This window comes from Phoca vitulina, unplaced genomic scaffold (assembly GCF_004348235.1).
Source record: "Phoca vitulina isolate PV1807 unplaced genomic scaffold, GSC_HSeal_1.0 scaffold20, whole genome shotgun sequence".
Lineage (NCBI taxonomy): Eukaryota > Metazoa > Chordata > Mammalia > Carnivora > Phocidae > Phoca > Phoca vitulina.
Window position 1 is genome coordinate 33,752,554 of NW_022589723.1, and position 18,815 is coordinate 33,771,368.

General features: G+C 53.0%; 1 protein-coding gene across 1 annotated transcript in view; it reads right to left on the reverse strand.

Moving 5' to 3' along the window:
* Window positions 1–18,815, reverse strand: part of ITGA11 (integrin subunit alpha 11) — a 136,450-nt gene that overhangs the window by 28,034 nt on the left and 89,601 nt on the right. Inside the window, exons 7-11 of the mRNA XM_032417596.1 lie at window positions 18,214–18,362; window positions 13,389–13,533; window positions 12,744–12,909; window positions 11,101–11,171; window positions 3,199–3,343 (exon numbers count right to left, since the gene is read on the reverse strand). Of these exons, the coding sequence (XP_032273487.1) occupies window positions 3,199–3,343; window positions 11,101–11,171; window positions 12,744–12,909; window positions 13,389–13,533; window positions 18,214–18,362 (676 nt within the window). The remainder of the gene's footprint in view (window positions 1–3,198; window positions 3,344–11,100; window positions 11,172–12,743; window positions 12,910–13,388; window positions 13,534–18,213; window positions 18,363–18,815) is intronic.

The window sequence follows — 18,815 nt, forward strand, 5'->3', positions numbered from 1 at the left end:
CGCAAGTGAGGAGGAAATGGAAACCAGGGGATCTTTTGGAAAGGCCCCCACTCCTTGTCCTCGGGTTGGCTTTGCCCGGTCGCTGTGACTCTTGATGAACACACAGCACCCAGGAAGCGTGCAGAGCCTAGAGCCCCACTTTCCGCCAGACGGCCTCAGATACTGGACCCCCGTTTTAATTTTTTTTATTTTATTTATTTATTTTTTTTTTAAAGATTTTATTTATTTATTTGAGAGAGAGAATGAGATAGAGAGAGAGAGCATGAGAGGGGGGAGGGTCAGAGAGAGAAGCAGACTCCCTGCTGAGCAGGGAGCCCGACGTGGGACTCGATCCCGGGACTCCAGGATCATGACCTGAGCTGAAGGCAGTCGCTTAACCAACTGAGCCACCCAGGCGCCCTGGACCCCCGTTTTTAGATGCCTTTGTTGGCAGTTGCTGGGCTGTTTCTGGCAAACAGATGTCTCCTTCTGCCATGTGTGTGTGTGCGTGTGTGTGCGTGTATGTGTGTGGGGGGGGCGGTAACCATGCTACCACGGTTCGGTTCCACTGGTTGCTTACACAGCGGCTGCAGGATGCATAGACGAGTTGATTCGGTGGCTGGGAGCATGGGTGCAGTGGGGTGAGCTACTCTGGTTCCAGACACAACATTTTTGACTCTTAGAGGTGTGTTCTGGGGAATGGGGCTTGAAAGGTCAGTGAAGCAGGATATTGCATAGGCTGATAGGGCTGTGTATTAACCCAACCATAAACATATGAGGGTAGGGTGGGATCAGCCTTACAGAGTGCGGCTGAGCTTGTTTGTTTGTTTGCTTGCTTGCTTTTGTTTTCTTTTTTGGGGGTGGGGGAGAGAGAATCTCCATGCTCAGCATGGAGCCCCCCTCGGGACTTGATCTCCCGACTCTGAGATCATGACCTGAGCCGAAATCAAGAGCCGGACACGTAACTGACTGAGCCACCCAGGCGCCCCACCAAGCCTTCTTTTGAGTCCCCTGCGGCACTACTGAAAATGTTCTCAATTAGCCCCCGGCTCAGGGCTTCCTCAGAAGCAGGGACAGTGGTGGGGGGAGGGGCGTGGGGGCCGAATGTCCTGGGGGCAGGCACCTCTCAAAGCAGCAAGCAGCATGGGGAACTTCCTGCTTCCCACAGTCTGCTGGCTGTGGCTTCAGTTTCCATGGGGTTCTTTGGCCAGCATGCAGGGCCATCCTGAAAGCTGGACCGACCTCCCAGAAGGCCTGACAAGATGACAGAGGAAGACCCGTGGCCAAAAGTCTGTACAGCTTCCTTGTGTGGAGGCAGAGAGCCTGGCCTCCCGGTCTCCTTCCTCCAAAACCCCTCTCCTTTGGGGCACATAGGAAGGAATCTTCCAGAGATCCCAGACTCTCATGGATGAGCCCCAGAGGGAGGAGGAAGACAGAAGGCATTCCTTCAGGACCCCCACCCAAGGCTGTGGCTGTGGGTAAGGCAAGATGGTGGGGCCTTACAAGGGATTTTCAGCCTGGCTCTACCCCACGAGGGTCTCCTGGGAGGAGGAAGACAGCTCTGCTGGGCCAGGAGAGAGGGGGGAGATTCATCCTGCTGCTCCCTCACTCAGACACCTTCACTGTCTCCCTACTGCTAGCATGAACAAGCTCCAACTCCTCACCTTGGCATTCGAGGCCTCCAGCCGCAGCCTGCTCTAACCTGCCTTCCCCTTCCTGCTGCACCCCTCTGCCCCAGCCTCACCGCTCCACCTCCTGGCTCCTGAACCCGCCTAGCACTTTCCACGCCTCCCTCCTTCTCTTGGACCATTTTGGTTTATTCGGATTCTTCCTGCCTCGGAGCCCTGGTAGAGGCTCCAGTTCATGCACAGCGAGGGCCAGAGTGTGCTGGCCACTGGACCGGGACCACCCTCGGTGTCTGTCCCACTCACTTGGGCCCTGGGCGCTGGTGCTATCTCCCTGATATTTAAGGCTTCACGGCAACTGCCCCACCACCCCTTACTTGGTGCCCCCGCTTTCGGCCCAGTGCTGAGCACATGGGAGGAGCACAAACCATCACGACTGATCTGTGTGAGGTGGGCGCTGGCCTTCTTTCTTCTGACATCTTTTCTAGTGTTTGGGCATTTGCCAAGGCGGGGGCTCCAATCTCTCCCTCCTTTTCTGTGCTTGCATCCACACTTTGGCCCCACTTGCGTTATAATTTGTATCTGTGCCCCTGTGTCGGCCCCACCGGCTGAGAAACGGCTGGAAGGCAGAGGCAGGGTCCCGCTTACCAGGGCACTCGGAGGGCACCGGCCACAGGGGGTGCTCTATGCAGTTTAGGTTTAATATCTGTGGGCCAGGTAGTGTTGGGGGACTTCTAGGGACCTGCACCTCTGTATTTCCCAGGCAAGTCCTGATTCCAGCATTCTGTCCTGTGGTCAGCTCAGGGTCTCAGAATTGGGGATGGAAAATGGGGTGACCACCGCGTGGGCAGTGTCACAGGCAAGGGGAGTGGCTGAAGAGCTGAGGGACAAAGGCGGGGATGACATGGAGCATTAGGGAGAGGCCGGACATGTGGACAGATATGCCAACTCCGGGGGGCCCAGTCTCATGGAAGAGTGGGGTCCGAGGAGTCATTAATGATGGGTGACCTCAAACATGGCCGACTTGGCTCAGAGACAATAGGACCCCCCTGGCCGTTCACCCGCTTCCGCCCTTCGCTCTGGCTTGGCCCTTTCAGAAGGGAATCCTCCCCGGCAGCCTTAGCGTGGAGGGCCAGGCTCCTGGTTCTTACAGGACTGGAGGTGACTGGGTTCAGTGGGTTAGGACCTCACACCTGGGACCTATCACCATCAGGCCAACAGTCTCTGGTTCTCTTTAATGTCTGCTTCTGGAATGCTTACTGGGAAGTGACTTCTGCCTTGACTGTGAACATTAATACTTGCACTCTGCCTTAGGAGGCAGCTCAGCGTGCTCAAACCCTAGTCAAGGCAGCAAGCTTTAATACCAATGGCTGACCTAGCGTCTAGAAGCATCAGCTGAATTTCAGGTACAGGTGCATTGCTTGTCACTTATTCTGCCTGGTTATCGAGAACCTACTGCGGGCCAGGCACGGTGCTGCTGTGCCTGGGTATTCACAGAATATTCACACCCAGGCCCCTTGTCTCGTGTGGGGGCAGTTCCGCTGGGGCCCCCCTGGCCTGCCGCCCAGCAGCCACGCTCCGCTCGGGCTCTTACCTAGATAGGCGCCATGGTTCTTGAGCTCCTCGGGGAACTCCTTCAGGTACGACTCTCGGAGGGGAATGACCTTCCCGCCACTGGTCTCTTTCAGCACGGCTCCGTTCCAGTCGTAGGCACCAACGGCTCCCAGCAGAATCCCGTCCTGACATTGGGGAGGGGACACACATCAGCTCACATCCCCCGGGGGCCCCCCGCTGGGAAGCCGCATCTGGGTTCTGCACAATGAAACATGTGCCGGCCACTTCAGGCACCTTCTCCTGTGTTCATTATTTAACGGCTTCCAGCCAGGATTCTTGACTTCTGAATGAGCCAAGGACCTTCCACCCCGTCCTTAGCACAAAATGGGTCAAACAAAGGAATGCTCTAGAAATAAACTCCACCTCTAGGCCCCAGCCTCTGTTCCTCTGTGGGCTTACGCCCTCTGTAGGAAATCTCCTGTCACTCTCCCTTCCTTCCTTCACTCCTTGAGGCCGTGCCCCTGCACTTGGCCTCCTTCCACATTCCTTTGTGGTGTCTGAGTTGCTTCCCTGTGTGTAAATCTCACTTCTTCATTTCTTCAGTGTCTGCTTTGTCCCAGCCACTTGCTTGGTGCTGGGACATTGTCTCTGCCCTCGCAGAGCTCCGAGTACTAAAGAACTGTGCAAATAAGCATAATAGTTGCAAATTGTGATAAATGCTATAAGTAAATAGCACAGGGAGGTTTAGGCTAGACTGAAATGGGAGTCAGGAAAAGCATTTTGAATACGTCATGCTCACCTGGACACCTGGACAGGGAGGGGACAAGTGTGCAAAGGCCCTGAGGCTGGAGAGAGTCTCGAGGATTTGGTTTTAAGGAACTGGAAGCTGTTTAATGGTCTGGAGCATGGAATGAGGGGCCAGAGTGACTCTGATGAGACTGATGGATAAGCCAGGGCCACATCTGTGACAGCCCATGCTCTGAGGAAGGACGCTTGTCTTTAGCTGCAGGGTAAGTGGGTGCTGCAGTGCTTGGAGGGGAAGATGGGGGCTCTGGCTCCCTGAGGGGCCACTACCCCGCCTCCTTAAACAACCCACAGAGCTAGTGGGCACAGAAAGACAAACAGCAAGCACTTAGAAGAGGAAGAGCAGTGACTAGGGACAATGAAGGTCCGAGGAGGTGGTGGAAGCAGGGAGGGCCACCTTCCTGGGCGACCTTGGCGATTCTGGCCCGGGTAGGTGGTACCCCAGCTTTGGGCTGTGAGAGGACTAGCTGGTGAAGTCACTTCTCCCCTGCACTGAACCTCCCTGATCCTGGCTCGTTGGCAGGATTTGAGGTCCCCCCAACCACTCCATCTCCCCGCACCTCCAAAGCGATGGTGCCAATGGAAAAATGTGATTCTGGCCTTGGGACCATCAGGGCCGTGAGTGAACATGCAGGCAGGTCACCAGGTGCTGGTCTCACTGGTGCCAGTGGAGGGGGCAGGACCGTGAACCTGAAGCTGACCTTCCATTTCTCATTTCCCAGGGGGCACTTTAAAGACTGCAATTGATCTTAGATAAGGTTTAAAGAGTTGGAATACTCTGGAACTGACTGTTCAGACAGAATGTTTTTACGACTGTAAGTAAGCCGGTCTCTGGAGAGTCTGATATGCTTGGTTGTGTTTAATGTCACACTTTCTAATTAGCTTTTTCCTCCTACTCTGTATGAGCCTCAGCTTGAGAGTGCCTCACATCTGCCGGGCCAGGATCGGGGCCGGGGCTTCAAAGACTCGCTGCCCACGGTCACCGCCAGCGCTCCTTGAACTGGGGGCATGCTCCCTTCTTTGCAGAGTACTTTCTCATCCAGCCACCCCTTTGTGAGAGGCTGGTGGGACAGATGTTCATTATCTGCACTTGACAAATAGCATCCAAGCTTCAGAGAGGGAAAGGGACTTGCCTGAGGCTGCACAGCAAGTCGCGGCAGGGCTAGGACCTGGGGCAGGGAGGTGGGTTGGGCAGAGGACGAAACACCCATGGGCAGCCCCTGGACTCAGGTTCCAGTTTTCCATCGGAACACCCTCTAAGAGGAGAGTGATGTGTGGGCCTCCACCTCTCTCTCTCCTCCCTCTGTCTTTCGGCTGAGTCCAAGTTTGCTATTGCAGGACAGCCTTCTTCCTCCGTGGAGAAAATGAGCTTTTGGCTTTGCAGATGACTGGAGGCCTCCACGATGTGCTGAGGCTCAACTGACATGGCTGGGATTCTGCTGGGGAGGACTGATGCCGACCAGTGGCGCTCGGGGATTCCACTGGGACTTCTGGATTTGGTGGTACTGGGCCGGCTGATGGCTCACGGGCTCTCGCCTTACACCGTTTTACCCTGGCAGGGGCTGCACACTTGTGCTCCCAGGTGGTGGCCCTTTTCCGAGACGGGTCTGTTGCCGGGGAGAGCCTCGCCGAGGACAGTGGCTGAGGGCTGGCTGGGAGGGCAAGCGAAGGCCACCGGAGCAAACCTCGCTATGGCACTGTCTTTCCCCAGCTCGGGGAGCCTAGACATTTTGAATTTGGAAAAAATGTGGAAGGGCAGGGCCCCCCAAAGGGCCAAAGCCTTGGCAGAGGAAGCCAGGCATGCAGGCCCAGCTGGAATACGAATATCAGGGCATTCCAGGGAAGAGCCTTGTCCCATGTTCCGGGCCTGGCACTGCCTCCCTGATTTATGGCCTCCTTCCCCCTGGGGCCACCGGAGCTCCCACCACATAGTGCCAGGGTGTGCCCGGGTGGCCTTGCCCGTGGACCCTTGGCATAAGCTGACTTTTCTGGTGCCCTGTGCAGAGATGAGGATGCAGGCGTGGTCAAGGCCAAGTCCGTACCCTCCCTACAGGCAACCTACACCTGTATTCACTTGAGCATAGCACCTGCCATTGGATTCTGCTAGCTCAGCTCTTAGCTGCCTTCTGCCCCGGCCCCTGCAGCAGTCTTGCCTTCCCAGCTGAGCTGAAGGCTCCCTGGGCATGTGACCTCAACCATGTTCCAGCCAGTGTGCGTCCCCAGCCCTGGAAACAGCATAGTCTAAGGCAGTGGTTCCCGAGTTGGGGGCAGCTCGGCCCCCGGGCAATATTTGGCCATGCCTGGAACCAGTTTTGGTTGTCGGGGGGGTGGTGTTGGGGTCGGTATGGCATCGGGTGGGTCATGGCTAGGGCTGCTGCCTACAGTACTCAGGACAGTCCCACAGCCGAGAACTGCGGGGCCCAAACTGTCGGCTGGGCTGAGGCTGAGAATCCCTGGCCTGGTGGCTAGAGCATGCCTGGAGTCAGACATCGGGGTTCCTGTCCCAGCTCCAGAGCTGCTAGCTGTGGGACCCTGGGCAAGCTTCTCTCTCTCTCTCCCTCGCTCTTTCTCTCTCTCTGTTTCTCTGTCTCCGCCGCTGCTGTAAATCGTTTTGTTGTGAGGATTAACATTTTTAATTCTTAGCGTGGTGCTTGGCAGCCAATCAGGCCTCGGTATATAGTAGCTCTTCTCATTCTTTAGTTCGTCCAGAAAGCACCGGGGAGGCAGGAGTCAAAGAGGCAGACCTCACGGTCAGGTTGGCGCTGCCAGATGATTCCCGACAGCAGCCCAAGGGGAGGGCCCCGTTGGAGGCCAGGGCAGCCTGGTTGGGGGGCCCCCCTAGGAAGGGACAGGCACCTGAGGAGGTGGGTGGAGTTAGGATAGGATTTTAAGAAACCCTTACTTGATTTATTAGCAAGTCTCGAAATGTACACTTCCAGTTCCAAGCCTCAAGATTCACTTCCAGCAAATATTTTTCAGACATCTGCTCCAAGACTGAGATTGAGAACGGTTGACTGATTTGTCTGAGGCCACAGAGCCAGGAAGCGCTTTCTTCTTGCCCAGCAGTAATGGAATGAGGATACCAGACGCCAACAATTCTTCTCGGCTTTGGATAGGCGGGTGGAGGTGGCTGCTGGTGGTTCCGCGCACTGGCGCAGAGACCACCTAGAGGACCCCGAGTACTGTCCTCCTCCCTAGACTCCTCCATGGCTCCCTAGTGCCTGTGTGCCCATCATCAGAGTGACTGTAGAAGGGCCGAGAGCCCCTCCGAAGGCAAATACATGGTTAAGAACATGGATTATACTTTCACTAAATGCTTGGATTCTGTCAGAAGATGATTATTTTTAATAAGCCCGAAGTGGAGCCTGAGGAAGGGACGAGTGCCAGGAGGTTTAGACGGGGTTGGGCAGGAGACACCCGGAAACAGGCCCTCAATCTTTCTGTGGAAAGAAGCTCTTCACCGTGCTGGTAATCAGGAGCCAGGGTGACAAGGAGGTGGTGTGGGGAGCAAGGGCCACACGGTACCTGACTGCTCAGTCCTGATCAGAGTGTTGGTGGTCTCTGCTCAGAGGTCCTGGGAACGAGGCCCAGGAGTTGAGTGAGGGGCACCAACGCACAGCCTGAGGGCCTGGGGCTTAGGAGGACCCCCCCCCCCCAATGAACTGGAAATGATTCCTGCCACCAGGAGTCACTTCTCAACAATCTGGAACAGCAAGCCGGCAGACCTTGGCTCCCATGTCCTGGTCGCACAAGGTGGAACCTGAGGACACCTAACTGCCTGGCCTGGCTGGCAGGTGGAAGAATCCACTGTTTAGGGCTATGGGGGCGTAGAGGAGTTAAAAACCCCTCACATCATCATCTATGGATTAGTTTCTTTCATTTTTGATTGAATCGAATGTGCCAAACTAGTTCAGATGTAAAGCTCTTAGGAAAGATTACAGCCTGAAGGCTTTAACAGCTCAGAACCTCCGATAATGGCCAACGGCCTTAGCTCTCTAGCCCACAACCCCAGGGGGCGCTGCGGGAAGGGCACAGGCTGAAGGGGCAGCTGGCCGGGGAGGTGGGAGGCTCCCCCCACCTTGGCCTGTTCTGGGTCATCTGGCCTGCTGGGTCATCACGGGTAGGTGAAAGGAAAGTAGTCTCTTTCCATCTCAGGTGAGTCACCAAAGTATTTGGGTAGACAGGACCCATGCTAATAACACTGCTTCCTTCTGGAAACTTTTGGGGTTGGGGAGACGTATGGACTGTGGGGTAGGAGGTCCATGTGAAATTCCTCGGCTGAGCCCTCAGGTAAGAGGAGCACCCCAGCTCCATCCACCACCAACGGGCAATGATTGTAGTCCCTTCCTTCCTCTATAGCTTCCGCTCCTGGCCTGTGGGCATTAGAGACTCAGAGAGTCTACGCCCCCTTGGGAGGTATGGAGCCCTTTTGTAAACTTTCTGGCCGACTCCTGCAGCTTCTTTTTGATTACCCAGCTCAACAGGGAGTTCACCACCTCAGCAGGCAGCCAGGACTAACAGAAGCCACTCCAGCTATTAGTGAGCTTTGCATTCATTTCCAAATGCTAATGGAGCCATTGGCTTAAAAATCTGTTTTAGAATTTGACCAGAGATCCACAGCTGGCCTTCTTGATGGTAATTTCCAGAACATCCTTTTTCCCTTTTTTGCAAATCGAGACTAGAGTTCCCTGGGTTGACTCTAGCTCCCTGGGTTCCCCCAGTGGCTCCTGTGACCTGGGGCGTTGGGTTCTTTGGGTGACCAGGTGACATTTTGGGGTCTCCTCTTCTACCCTGGGCACTGGAGTCTCTTTCCTCTTGCTGCTTTTATCCTTTTTCACTCGAAGGCTGGTTTCCTTGCTAGGTAGACAACAGCAGCCCAGGTGATGAGCTGCTGGGCCCTTCCTCTGCTAATTGAGAACATTCTATGGGGCCCTTCCCCTAAGACTGGAGATCTTTCTCTCTGACATAACTAAACAGGCCCAGGGCAGCTGAAGGCTCTCCACACATTTGCAGGAAGCAGCTGTCTGAGGCTGTCTGTGGAACACTTTTGGGGGAGATGGAGCCTGGTAGCTCGCCCAGGACGTGGACTCACTGGGGCTCCAGACCTGCTCTGGGCAAAGCCAAAAGGCTGGACCAACTGCTCTCCATCCCCACAGAGGTCTGACCAACCATGAGAACGGTGGAGCTGGACTCCCAGGGACAGGACGGCTGTGGCCAATTATGATGGTATCAGCGGCTGGCACCGAGAAACCTCTGTGCCCTAAAATGGCGACCCAATGGCCAGTCGCAGTGCCAACAGCCCACCATCGTTGCTCCATGCCTTCAGATTTGGAAGGATTTTTTTTCTTTTTAAGTATTAAAGAGTCTCAGATTCAAATTTAATCATCATCTCTTTAAGAGTCCTATCAGATAAAAACTTCCAGATGCCTGTTACTTGAAAACAAGACTTGGGGGCTTTAGAAGAGCTGGGGTGGGGATGAGGATGGGGAGAGGCATCCTGGTCTCTCCAACCACGGGAATGAAAACAAGTTGGACACGTGGGAGAATCTGCACAGGGCAACGCATGCCCTTGATCTAAATAACAGGCCAGGCTCGGAGCTCTTGGTCTCCCCTGTGCAGCTGGGAAGCCCGTGGATCCTGCAGGGACTCATCTCGCTCGACACACTGAACTGCTTGGGTCATTTTCAGGCCTCATCTCAGTGTTCTTGAATACCTGAACCTCGTCGTAACCTCCCTTTCTCTTCAGGTTCCCTGATTCCTGGGCATACATGGACCATCGTATTCAAAGCAGGAGCCTGCACCTTCCGGGACCCAGCACAGGGCCCAGCACTGAGAAGGCACAGAAAAGATTTGCAGATCTGACCACCTAAAACGGACAATTATTCCCACCTGCCAACCCAGCAGGGCTGTGCTGAGCGTGAAACGGGGCACAGGAATTTCCTGGAAAAGTTTACAGTGCTGTGCACATATAACACGAGTGTTATAATTACAGGCAGTTCCATTTATATCCTGCTGTATTTGGGTGGGCAGGAGCCTGTCCAGATGCAGCTCAGGAACAGCGGATCATGAGTCAGGTTTCCACCCCTCCGCACGCTGCCTGCTGCGCACAGGGCCCCCCACCCCACTCCCTGCCTCCGATTTGGGATTTCTGACTCAGACCCCCTTAGATTCCATAAGCTTTAAGGGAGCAGCTGCTTGGTGTGGGGAGGAAGAGTGTAAGACTGGTGTTTTTGTTGCTTATGTCACTTCAGCGGGTCGCTCAGACTTTGTGTGACTCAGTTTATTGCTCTGGAGACGGGGACCAAGGAATCCTGCCCGATTCACCTCACAGAGGAGTGGGGGCGGGAATCGGTGAGATAATGAAGGTCATGTATAAGCCGGCAGGATCAATAGGTCTTTTCTGGCAAACGAGGAGGCAGAAGGACACTCCTGGGGTGCCAGCCTGGGGAGAACAGCTAGGACACCTGCCTGCCCCCTGACTCAGACTCCTGCCGTGCGGTCCTCCCACCACGCAGTGCTCCCAGGCGGGGCTCCACGGTTTAGAAAAACGTACTCACAGACACCGACTCTCTCGAGGCCCCTCTGGCGATTCCGGGAGGTTCCAGCCCCATCTTGCCAATTAGAACCAGGTGAGGTGTGCCGAGGGCGAGTGACAGCCTGACGCTCTGGGCCTGCGACGCAGAGCCTCTGACACGGCATGCTGCTCATGACACGGCGTGCCCACCTGGGACCTCTGCCACCTGGCACGTCTGGACACCCTCCCGCATCGGCGTGGGGCCACGCGCCCGCACGCACAGGCCGCCTCGGGCACAGGGTGCTATTAGTGCAATGTCTTTGGTTTTGACCCAATTTTCACGCAAGGCTCTGTGGACCGATTGGGACCTTTGATCCTGGAGGAAATGCCCCCATCGGCACCCCGGGCAGGGAGGGGACAGTTCATTACTTGTAGCCCACTCCCTGCTGAGAAGGGCTTGAGACAACCTGTTGCACGTTGAAGACCTTGACTTCCTTCTTGGAGCCATGGCAGACAGAGACAGAGAGACCGGAGAAACAAAGAGGGGTGAGAGCCCAGGAAAGGCGGGGTGACCACCTAGAGAGCTGGGGAGTGTACGGGAGGGCGATTCCAACCCCGACCCACCTCCACCACGTGGGACGAAAAGCCCGTCTGCGACATTTCCAGCCCAAAGGACGTTTCGTTCTTGTTGGTGCCTAAAACAGAAGGACAGAAAGATCTAGCTCCATGCCGGATCGCTTAGCGCCACACACACCTGCATTTCCACCCCCAGCATCTGTGTCCTGGGGGGCCCCTTCAGCGAAGGCAGAGGGGGCCCTAAGGCTGAGTCCAGCAGCACTGCCCCCCTGGGTGGCCCCAGAGGCAGGCAGCCTGCACAGGGGGGCACCAGGCACCTTCTGGCAGCTGCTGGTTTATAGCCCCGTTACTGCTGGAAAGGGTTTGGGACGAGTTATATGACAGAGCATGTATGCTATATGACTGTCAAAATAGGGGAAAGAACAAGAAAAGTTCATGGAAAGAAATAGTCTACATTTTTGGCAAGAAGTGGAAATTCCATTTCTTTCCCCACTTCTCTCATTCCTATTATTCACCAGCTTTGGTTCCAGAGGCCTCTGGAGGATTCCTAAACGTTGGCTCGATCCTTGGGAGGGAGACCCGTCACCACCACAGCTTTGCACAAGAAACCCATGTGTGCTGAAAGTCCCTCCCCAGAGAGCCCCCCACCCCAACCCAGGGCCCTGGAGCTGATGTTCTCCACGCCCAAGGAAACCATTTCTAGAAGTACCCTCATCTGGATATTTCAGTCCTATGTGAGTGTCAAAACTCAGGCTCACACTTTCTATTCCTTTATCCTGTGGATAAGGGCTGCTTTTGTCTCCTCGTGGGTCTGGAGCTCATCTTTTCCAATGTGCTCAGGCTCTGGGATGCCGCTTTCTGTCTCTGTTTACAACCCTCCCATGTGGCCCAGCCCAGTGTCGGGAGGGCCGGGTCTAGCAATACACGGCGCAAAGGAGAGCCGTGCAAACAAAACTGGAGTTTAAATAGGAAGTAAGATAAGGGGGGGCGCCTGGGTGGCTCAGTCGGTTAAGTGCCTGCCTTCAGCTCAGGTTATGATCCCAGGGTCCTAGGATTGAGCCTTGCGTTGGGCTCTCTGCTCAGTGGGGAGCCTGTTTCTCCCTCTCCCTCTGCTGCTCCCCCTGCTTGTGTGCTCTCTCTGTCAAGTAAATAAATAAAATCTTAAAAAATAATAAATAGTAAGGAGAGAGGCAATCGGAAGGAACCCTATGCAAAGTGCTTTCGGCGGAATGGGAGGCAGCTGGACTCAGGGATTAAGCGTTTCAGGCTACAGAGGCAGGCCCAGCTGCATCCAAACTAGGGTTGCCAGATAAAATACAGGATGCCCAGTTCAATTTGAATTTCAGACAACCAGCGGATAACTTCTTAGTATCAGTCTGCCACAAACACTGCATTTTATATTTGCTAAATCTGGCGACACTAGCTTCCCAAGCCGGGGAAGCTTTGGCAAGTCACTTGGTTCCTACAGGCTTCAGGATCGTCAGTGGTCAAAGGAGGAGAAAGTCTCAAAGCCACCGTCCGGGGCTGTCTGTGAGGTGCATGGCCTCCAGTCCCGCACGGAATACCACACATTTATTGTGACGGGATGGCTCCTGCTAAAGCATTCCGTGTTGTGGGGCTGGATGTTGCTCCATGGGGTTCACTTGATGTGAGCCTGGAAGCGTAGACCTCTCTCGGTAGGTATCGCTTACCTTCCAAGCTGAAGATCCTGTCCCCCAGGGCATCAACAATGTCCTTCAGGGCTGCCTCGTCGGTCACGTTGAAGAAGTGCTTGTCATCGGGGTCACTGGCTATGTATTTGATCTCGTTTAGAAAAGCTTCTGGATTGATCCCCCGGCGGTTGTAGTAGCCTAGGACCTGCCAGGGAACAGGGGCAGGGTGACCAAGCAGGACGTAGCACAGGCCTCCCCACACGCCCGAGTCCCCTGCCCCCGAGTGGCCAGGGCCACTGTTTCAGCTGCCAGGAGCAGAACTTGGGGTTCCATTTGCAGTTTGAGACAGGCTGTCTTGTAGGGGCCAGAGAAGCCCCCTGGTCTAAGATAAGGGTCTGGGGGCCGGGTGGCTTGGGGGTGTTTCCTAGAGTTCTGAGGTTTCAGAATCTCCCTGGCAATGGAGGAAAAAACCTCCCAAGCCCCCACAACTGTTGTGGATAGCCCTGGACAGCACTGAAGGAAAATTCCCCAGATGCTCTTTAGGGGAGGCTGAAACAAGGAGAGGCCCATTGGAGGGCCTCGACAGCTTGTTCACTACCCAGAAAATGCCCCTGAGACTCCCCAGAGGTTTGATGGCTAAGCCTCTAGGGGCGCGCAGTGTGGGACACTCGGAGCAGGACTCACGGCCACAGCGTATCTGGTCACGTTGTCTCTCTCGCTTTGCTGGATCACCTTCTCCAGGTCTGGGCTGTCATGGGACTCTCCGTCTGTGATGACAATCATTACTTTCTTGGCCCCTTTCCTTCCGCCTTTCTGGAAAGCCTCTGAGCTGAAACCATAGCACAGGGGGGTAGGGTCACAAGAAGGATGTAGGGATGGGGCAGCTTCCAGTGCTCCGCCCGAGGGGCAGCCACAGAAGTAGGGCCAAGCCCAATCACCTCCCCTGAGGGAGCAACCCAACAGGGTTGGATCTTGAACCAACGAAGAAGCTGGGTTGAGATGCCCACACTACTCATTCACCAGCTGCTCAGATGGGTCACGTATCTGCTTGTTCTTTTTTTATTTTTTTAAAGATTTATTTATTTACGAGAGAGGGAGAGCACAAGTGTGAGGGGTACAGGGAGAGGGAGAAAGGATCTCAAGCAGACTCCGTGCTGAGCGCAGAGCCCGACCACAGCTTGATCTCATGAGCCCGAGATTCAGGACCTGAGCCAAAACCAAGAGTTGGATGCTTAACCGACTGCACCTGCCAGGCGCCCTTCTCATCTTTAAAAAGCGACTTTAAAGAACCCCTTTAGGGTCTCGACCATGCTGTTTTGGGCAAGCGAAGGGGACAGGGTGGGCTTGGGAGGAAAGTTCAAGGTCAGATAGAGACCTTTATTTTATTTTTATTTTATTTTTTTAAAGATTTTATTTATTTCTTTGAGAGAGAGAGAGAATGCACGAGTGGGGGGAAAGGGGCAGAGGAAGAGGGAGAAGCAGGCTCCTCACTGAGCAGGAAGCCTGATGTGGGACTCAATCCCAGGACCCTGGGATCATGACCTGAGCTGAAGGCAGACGCTTAACCGACTAAGCCACCCAGGCACCCCAGATGGGGACTTTTAGACACCCTAAGTTAGTGGTTCAAAAACCCAGCTGTACATTAGAATCACCTGGGGAGTTTTAAAAAATGCTGATGTCCAGGCCCCACCTGGGCATGTGATCAGAAGCTCTGGGGCATGGCCTGGGCATCAGTATTTTTCCAAAGATCTAATGAATACTGATGCTGAGAACCACTTCCCTACATTATGAAAGGGTGATGGGCCAGAGTAACTCAACACCCAAACAACACTAATCCATAAAATACACGGAATGAAGCCTGAACGAAGTTCTGACTTTTCCCACGAGGACTATTTTGATTCTATTTTAGGAAATATTAAGTATCAAATTCCATGACAAATACTCCTCTTTCTTGCTTTTTATTTTGTTTTCAGTGCCTGAAGCAGGTGCTTGGCCTGCCTGTTGGACCATCCAGCCAGGGGCTGGGGCCTGGTTTGCTGGCCCACCACACTGCGGAGAGACTCTTAGAGCTGGCAGCCCATCTCAGAAGCAGGAAACCTGGCTCTGGAACCATCACTGGCTCTCGGTGCCTCTGTGGCCAACCCTCCTTAGACCGTGAGGTTCTGAATAGGAATGACATGGTCTGGACCCAAAGTCTGGCCCAGCAGGTAGGATTTTCCAGTAAGGATCTGAAAATAAATGTTTCCCTGAGACTCTTGGGTCTGACCCACAGATTTAGGCTCCACGATGCTAGGTTAAAGCTCATCACCAGAGGTATCTCTTGTGACACGGCACGCTGATGAACTGATGTGCATGATTTAGATATTGAGGAATTCACAAAGCCTGGAAGAAGTTAGTTCAGAGCATCTTCAAGCTCCCAGTTAAGAGAACAGACCATCTGCCATTCTCTCAGCTCTATGATATTGTGGATAGACGGACTTAAAAAAAAAAATTGAGTTTTGTTTTTGTTTTTGTTTTTTTTTAAGATTTTATTTATTTATTTGACAGAGAGAGAGAGAGATACAAGTAGGCAGACGGGCAGCCACGCAGAGGGAGAGGAAGAAGGAGGCTCCCTGCTCAGTAGGGAGCCCGATGCGGGGCTCGATCCCAGGATGCCAGGATCATGACCTGAGCAGAAGGCAGACATTTAACTGATTAAGCCACCCAAGCGCCCCAAAGACCATCGAGTTTTAATATGAGCTATGGACTGAAGGAGGCCAGAGGTACACTTGATGTGACTATAGCAAATTTTGAGCATCAGCCTGACCCAGTGGAGTGAGAATTCTGCCAGTCCCTCAACAGAGATTCTAGATGTTTCCATCACCTCATTGAAGGATCAGGCCCAGGCACAAAACTCCATGCAAAAAAAGTATGGCAGGGGAGAAACAGGTTTTATTATATAGGGAGCCAAGAATTTTCAGGTTCATATTTCCATATAGTGGAATTGTGTGAATATCTGTATGAATCTGCAATGGGGTGAATATTGACATGAATCATCAAATTTAAAATTGTGACTTTTTATTGTGTAAAAAACCTTAGATTTGTTCCCTTGTAAATCAGATCATAAGTTCCTTGAGAGCAGTGAGAGCTTGATAATCTCAACTCACATTCTGGAAGCCAGAATGATCTATGGACAAGTAGGCCATATCATGTCTCCTTTCTGCTCAAAACCTGCACTGGCTCCCATTTCTTTCGGGTCCTGACAATGGCCTATCAACCCATCATAATCTGGCCCGGTCATCCCTCTGTCCTTCTGAGCCCTTCCTCCTGCTTTTCCCCCTTAATTAAAAGTGTTGAGTGAACTAAGGTGGAATCACATCATTGTCCCCATGGCCTCCAAGCCATACATGACTACCAGATTCATCCTTACGTGCATATCTGATGAAAACACTCTCGAGCCTAAGAGCCCTCCATGGCCACTCGTGGTTGTTTTAGCTATGACATTATCATTCTCACAATCTGGCTCTAATACCCCCAAACAGGAACCCCATTCCATTGTCAAAAGGCTCCAAATATAAACATTCCTCGACTTTCCCCCTCTTCTGTCCTTGGCCGGATGGAATGTCTTCTTTCCACCTCTCCCTGATCGAATCCTGGGGTCTTCTTAGGACAAGCCAAATGCCAGCCCCTCTTAGCAAGTCCTCCCTTAGATCCTCTCCTTTCATCCTCACTGATTTAGGCTGATGCTTCTCAGAGTTCCTGACTGGGCCAGGGGGGGCCACGGGTTACCGTCTCTGTAACCCTTCAAGTCCATGGCCTGGATCTTCATACTTTTGCAGGTGCACACAGAAAAAAATGCATTGTGAATAACTGAGTGAGGAGAGCAAACCTTTTACTTTAAGACACACCCCCTGTAATCTGGGACTTGGCAGGCTGAGGAGATCAGATTTCAAACTTCACTTGAGGCCCAGCAGTGCTCATGAGTCACGACTGGTTCAAACTACTAGGTGGGTCCCACACTCGTAATTGACCTGGGGTTGGTGGGCTGCATCCCTGTATGAGTCAGTTAGTTCACACCGAGGAAACGATCACCAGTGGGCACCGGCTTCCTCTGTTGCCCCAGCAATTCCATGAGCGTGTGTGGGGGGCTCAGGGACTCATCCCAGTGACAGCAAAACAGAAAAATGGCCCGTTCCTTTTGAGGATGAGTAAGAGCCATCTTCACACGGAGGGAGGCTCATGGCCCATTCTTTGTGAGGATGAGTAAGAGCCAGGTTCATTTAGGAAAAACATTTGAGCAAGTTTTACCAGCAAACAGAATTATGTTAGTGGAGCTGTAACTTAATTATAAAGAGCTATAAGGTTGGAGAAAGTTTCATCGTTTGACCGCATGAAATCACGTTACTGCTAAATTCTATTAAACACGTTGGCTTATCTGATGTGAGGTGGGATTATACGAAAATGGGCCTGTGGTCTCAATGGACATAGCAGAGCTTATATTTGTAGATGTAGAATTTATACATTTAAAATCCGTTAGCCTTAGATGTAGTCACCTTAGGGGTTTAGGCCTCAGCTCAAAAGATCTTGGGGAATTGCTTCTAAAGTCACTTCCTGATTTCAGTGGGGGTGAGCACAATGTTCTGAGCAATGGCCGTGTCACTGGAGAGCACGGAGCCATCCGTGAGGGTGCTGTCTAGAGGCAACATTCATCTTCATGGTGAGTGGGTACTGGTGTGGTTTTAAGGAGCCAGGCTCGTGAGTCTCCAACCTCAGGAGTTAGGAGTTACATTTAACGATGTTCCTCGCACTCCACTGATGACACAGACTCCATGGAAGATTCTGCCCTCATGGAACCTATCCACTTTTTTATGGGTCTCTGTGGCACAGCGCATTTTCCAAAGTTGGTTGCAACAATACCTCCCATTCCAAATGCTCTCCTGTGATGTGACCTTGCCATTCCTCCATCAAGAGGCAGAATCAAGTTCTCTTCCCCTTGAACCTGGGCCGGTCTTAATGACTTGCTGGATCAATAGAATATGGCAAAAGTTATATCTGGGACTTTGGGGGCTAGGTCAAGGCGGTCTCAGAGTTCCTGTGGGGGCCTCTTGGAAAGCTCTCTTGGGACGCTCCCTCTCAGAGCCTGGCTGCTACACCACGAGAAAACCGAGCCACATGGCCACGTGTGGGTGCTCAGGTCGCCAGCCCACACTGAGCTCCCAGCCAACAGCCCGAGACAACTGCCAGCCTCATGAGTGTGCCATTTTGGACGTCCAGTCCAGTCAACCCCTCCAATGACAAGAGCCCCAGCTGACACACTGGACTACACCCATAGGAGAGAGCCCCAGAGAGAATGGACCAGCCGAGCCCAGTCAACCTTAGAACCTGGAGGGATTAATAAATTATTGTCTCAAGGTACAGAATTTTGTGGAGGTTTGTTACACAGCAATGTAGAACTAGACAAGTTATCTGAGATTTAAGTAAATTATCATTATTTCTATTTTATTAGGATTTTTTTTTTTTTTTTTTTTACCGAGCAAATTCAATGCCAAATGCCGTCCGGGTCTCCGTTCCTCCTCTCTGCTCAATGTGGCTGGCAGCTTCCACCACATCTCGTACAGACCTGTAGTCATTGAGGTGAAATTCATGCACCACGTCTTCTCCGTATTGGACAACTCCAACCTGTGAGGGAAGAGAAAGGACCCCTGAAAGCTGTGCTGTGGGCGGTGAGGCTTCCCAGAGTCATCTCTCTGTTTGCAACTGTTGGGGAGTGCGAAGGGCGGGGGAACTTCCCAAGGAAGAGTCACTGGGAAGGGAAGCTATTCTGCAAAGTTCTGCAGAGCTCCAGGAATGAATGGGTGGCTTGGTGAGGTGGGTGGAAGGTGCCTCTCCAGAGGGGAGACTGTGAGGTGGGATCGAGCCCCGCGTTGGGCTCCGTGTCTAGCGTGGAGCCTACTTGGGACTCTCTCTCTTTCCCTTTCCCTCTGCCCCTCCCACCTTGTGCACTCTCTCTCTTAAAACAAAAAAACAAAAAACAATAAAAATAAAGAAAGGCCCAACAGATTATGTTCCTTGAGCATAGGATTGAAGCCTAAAATATTAGGAGCAGAATGACTGGAGGGCCATGGCATTTTT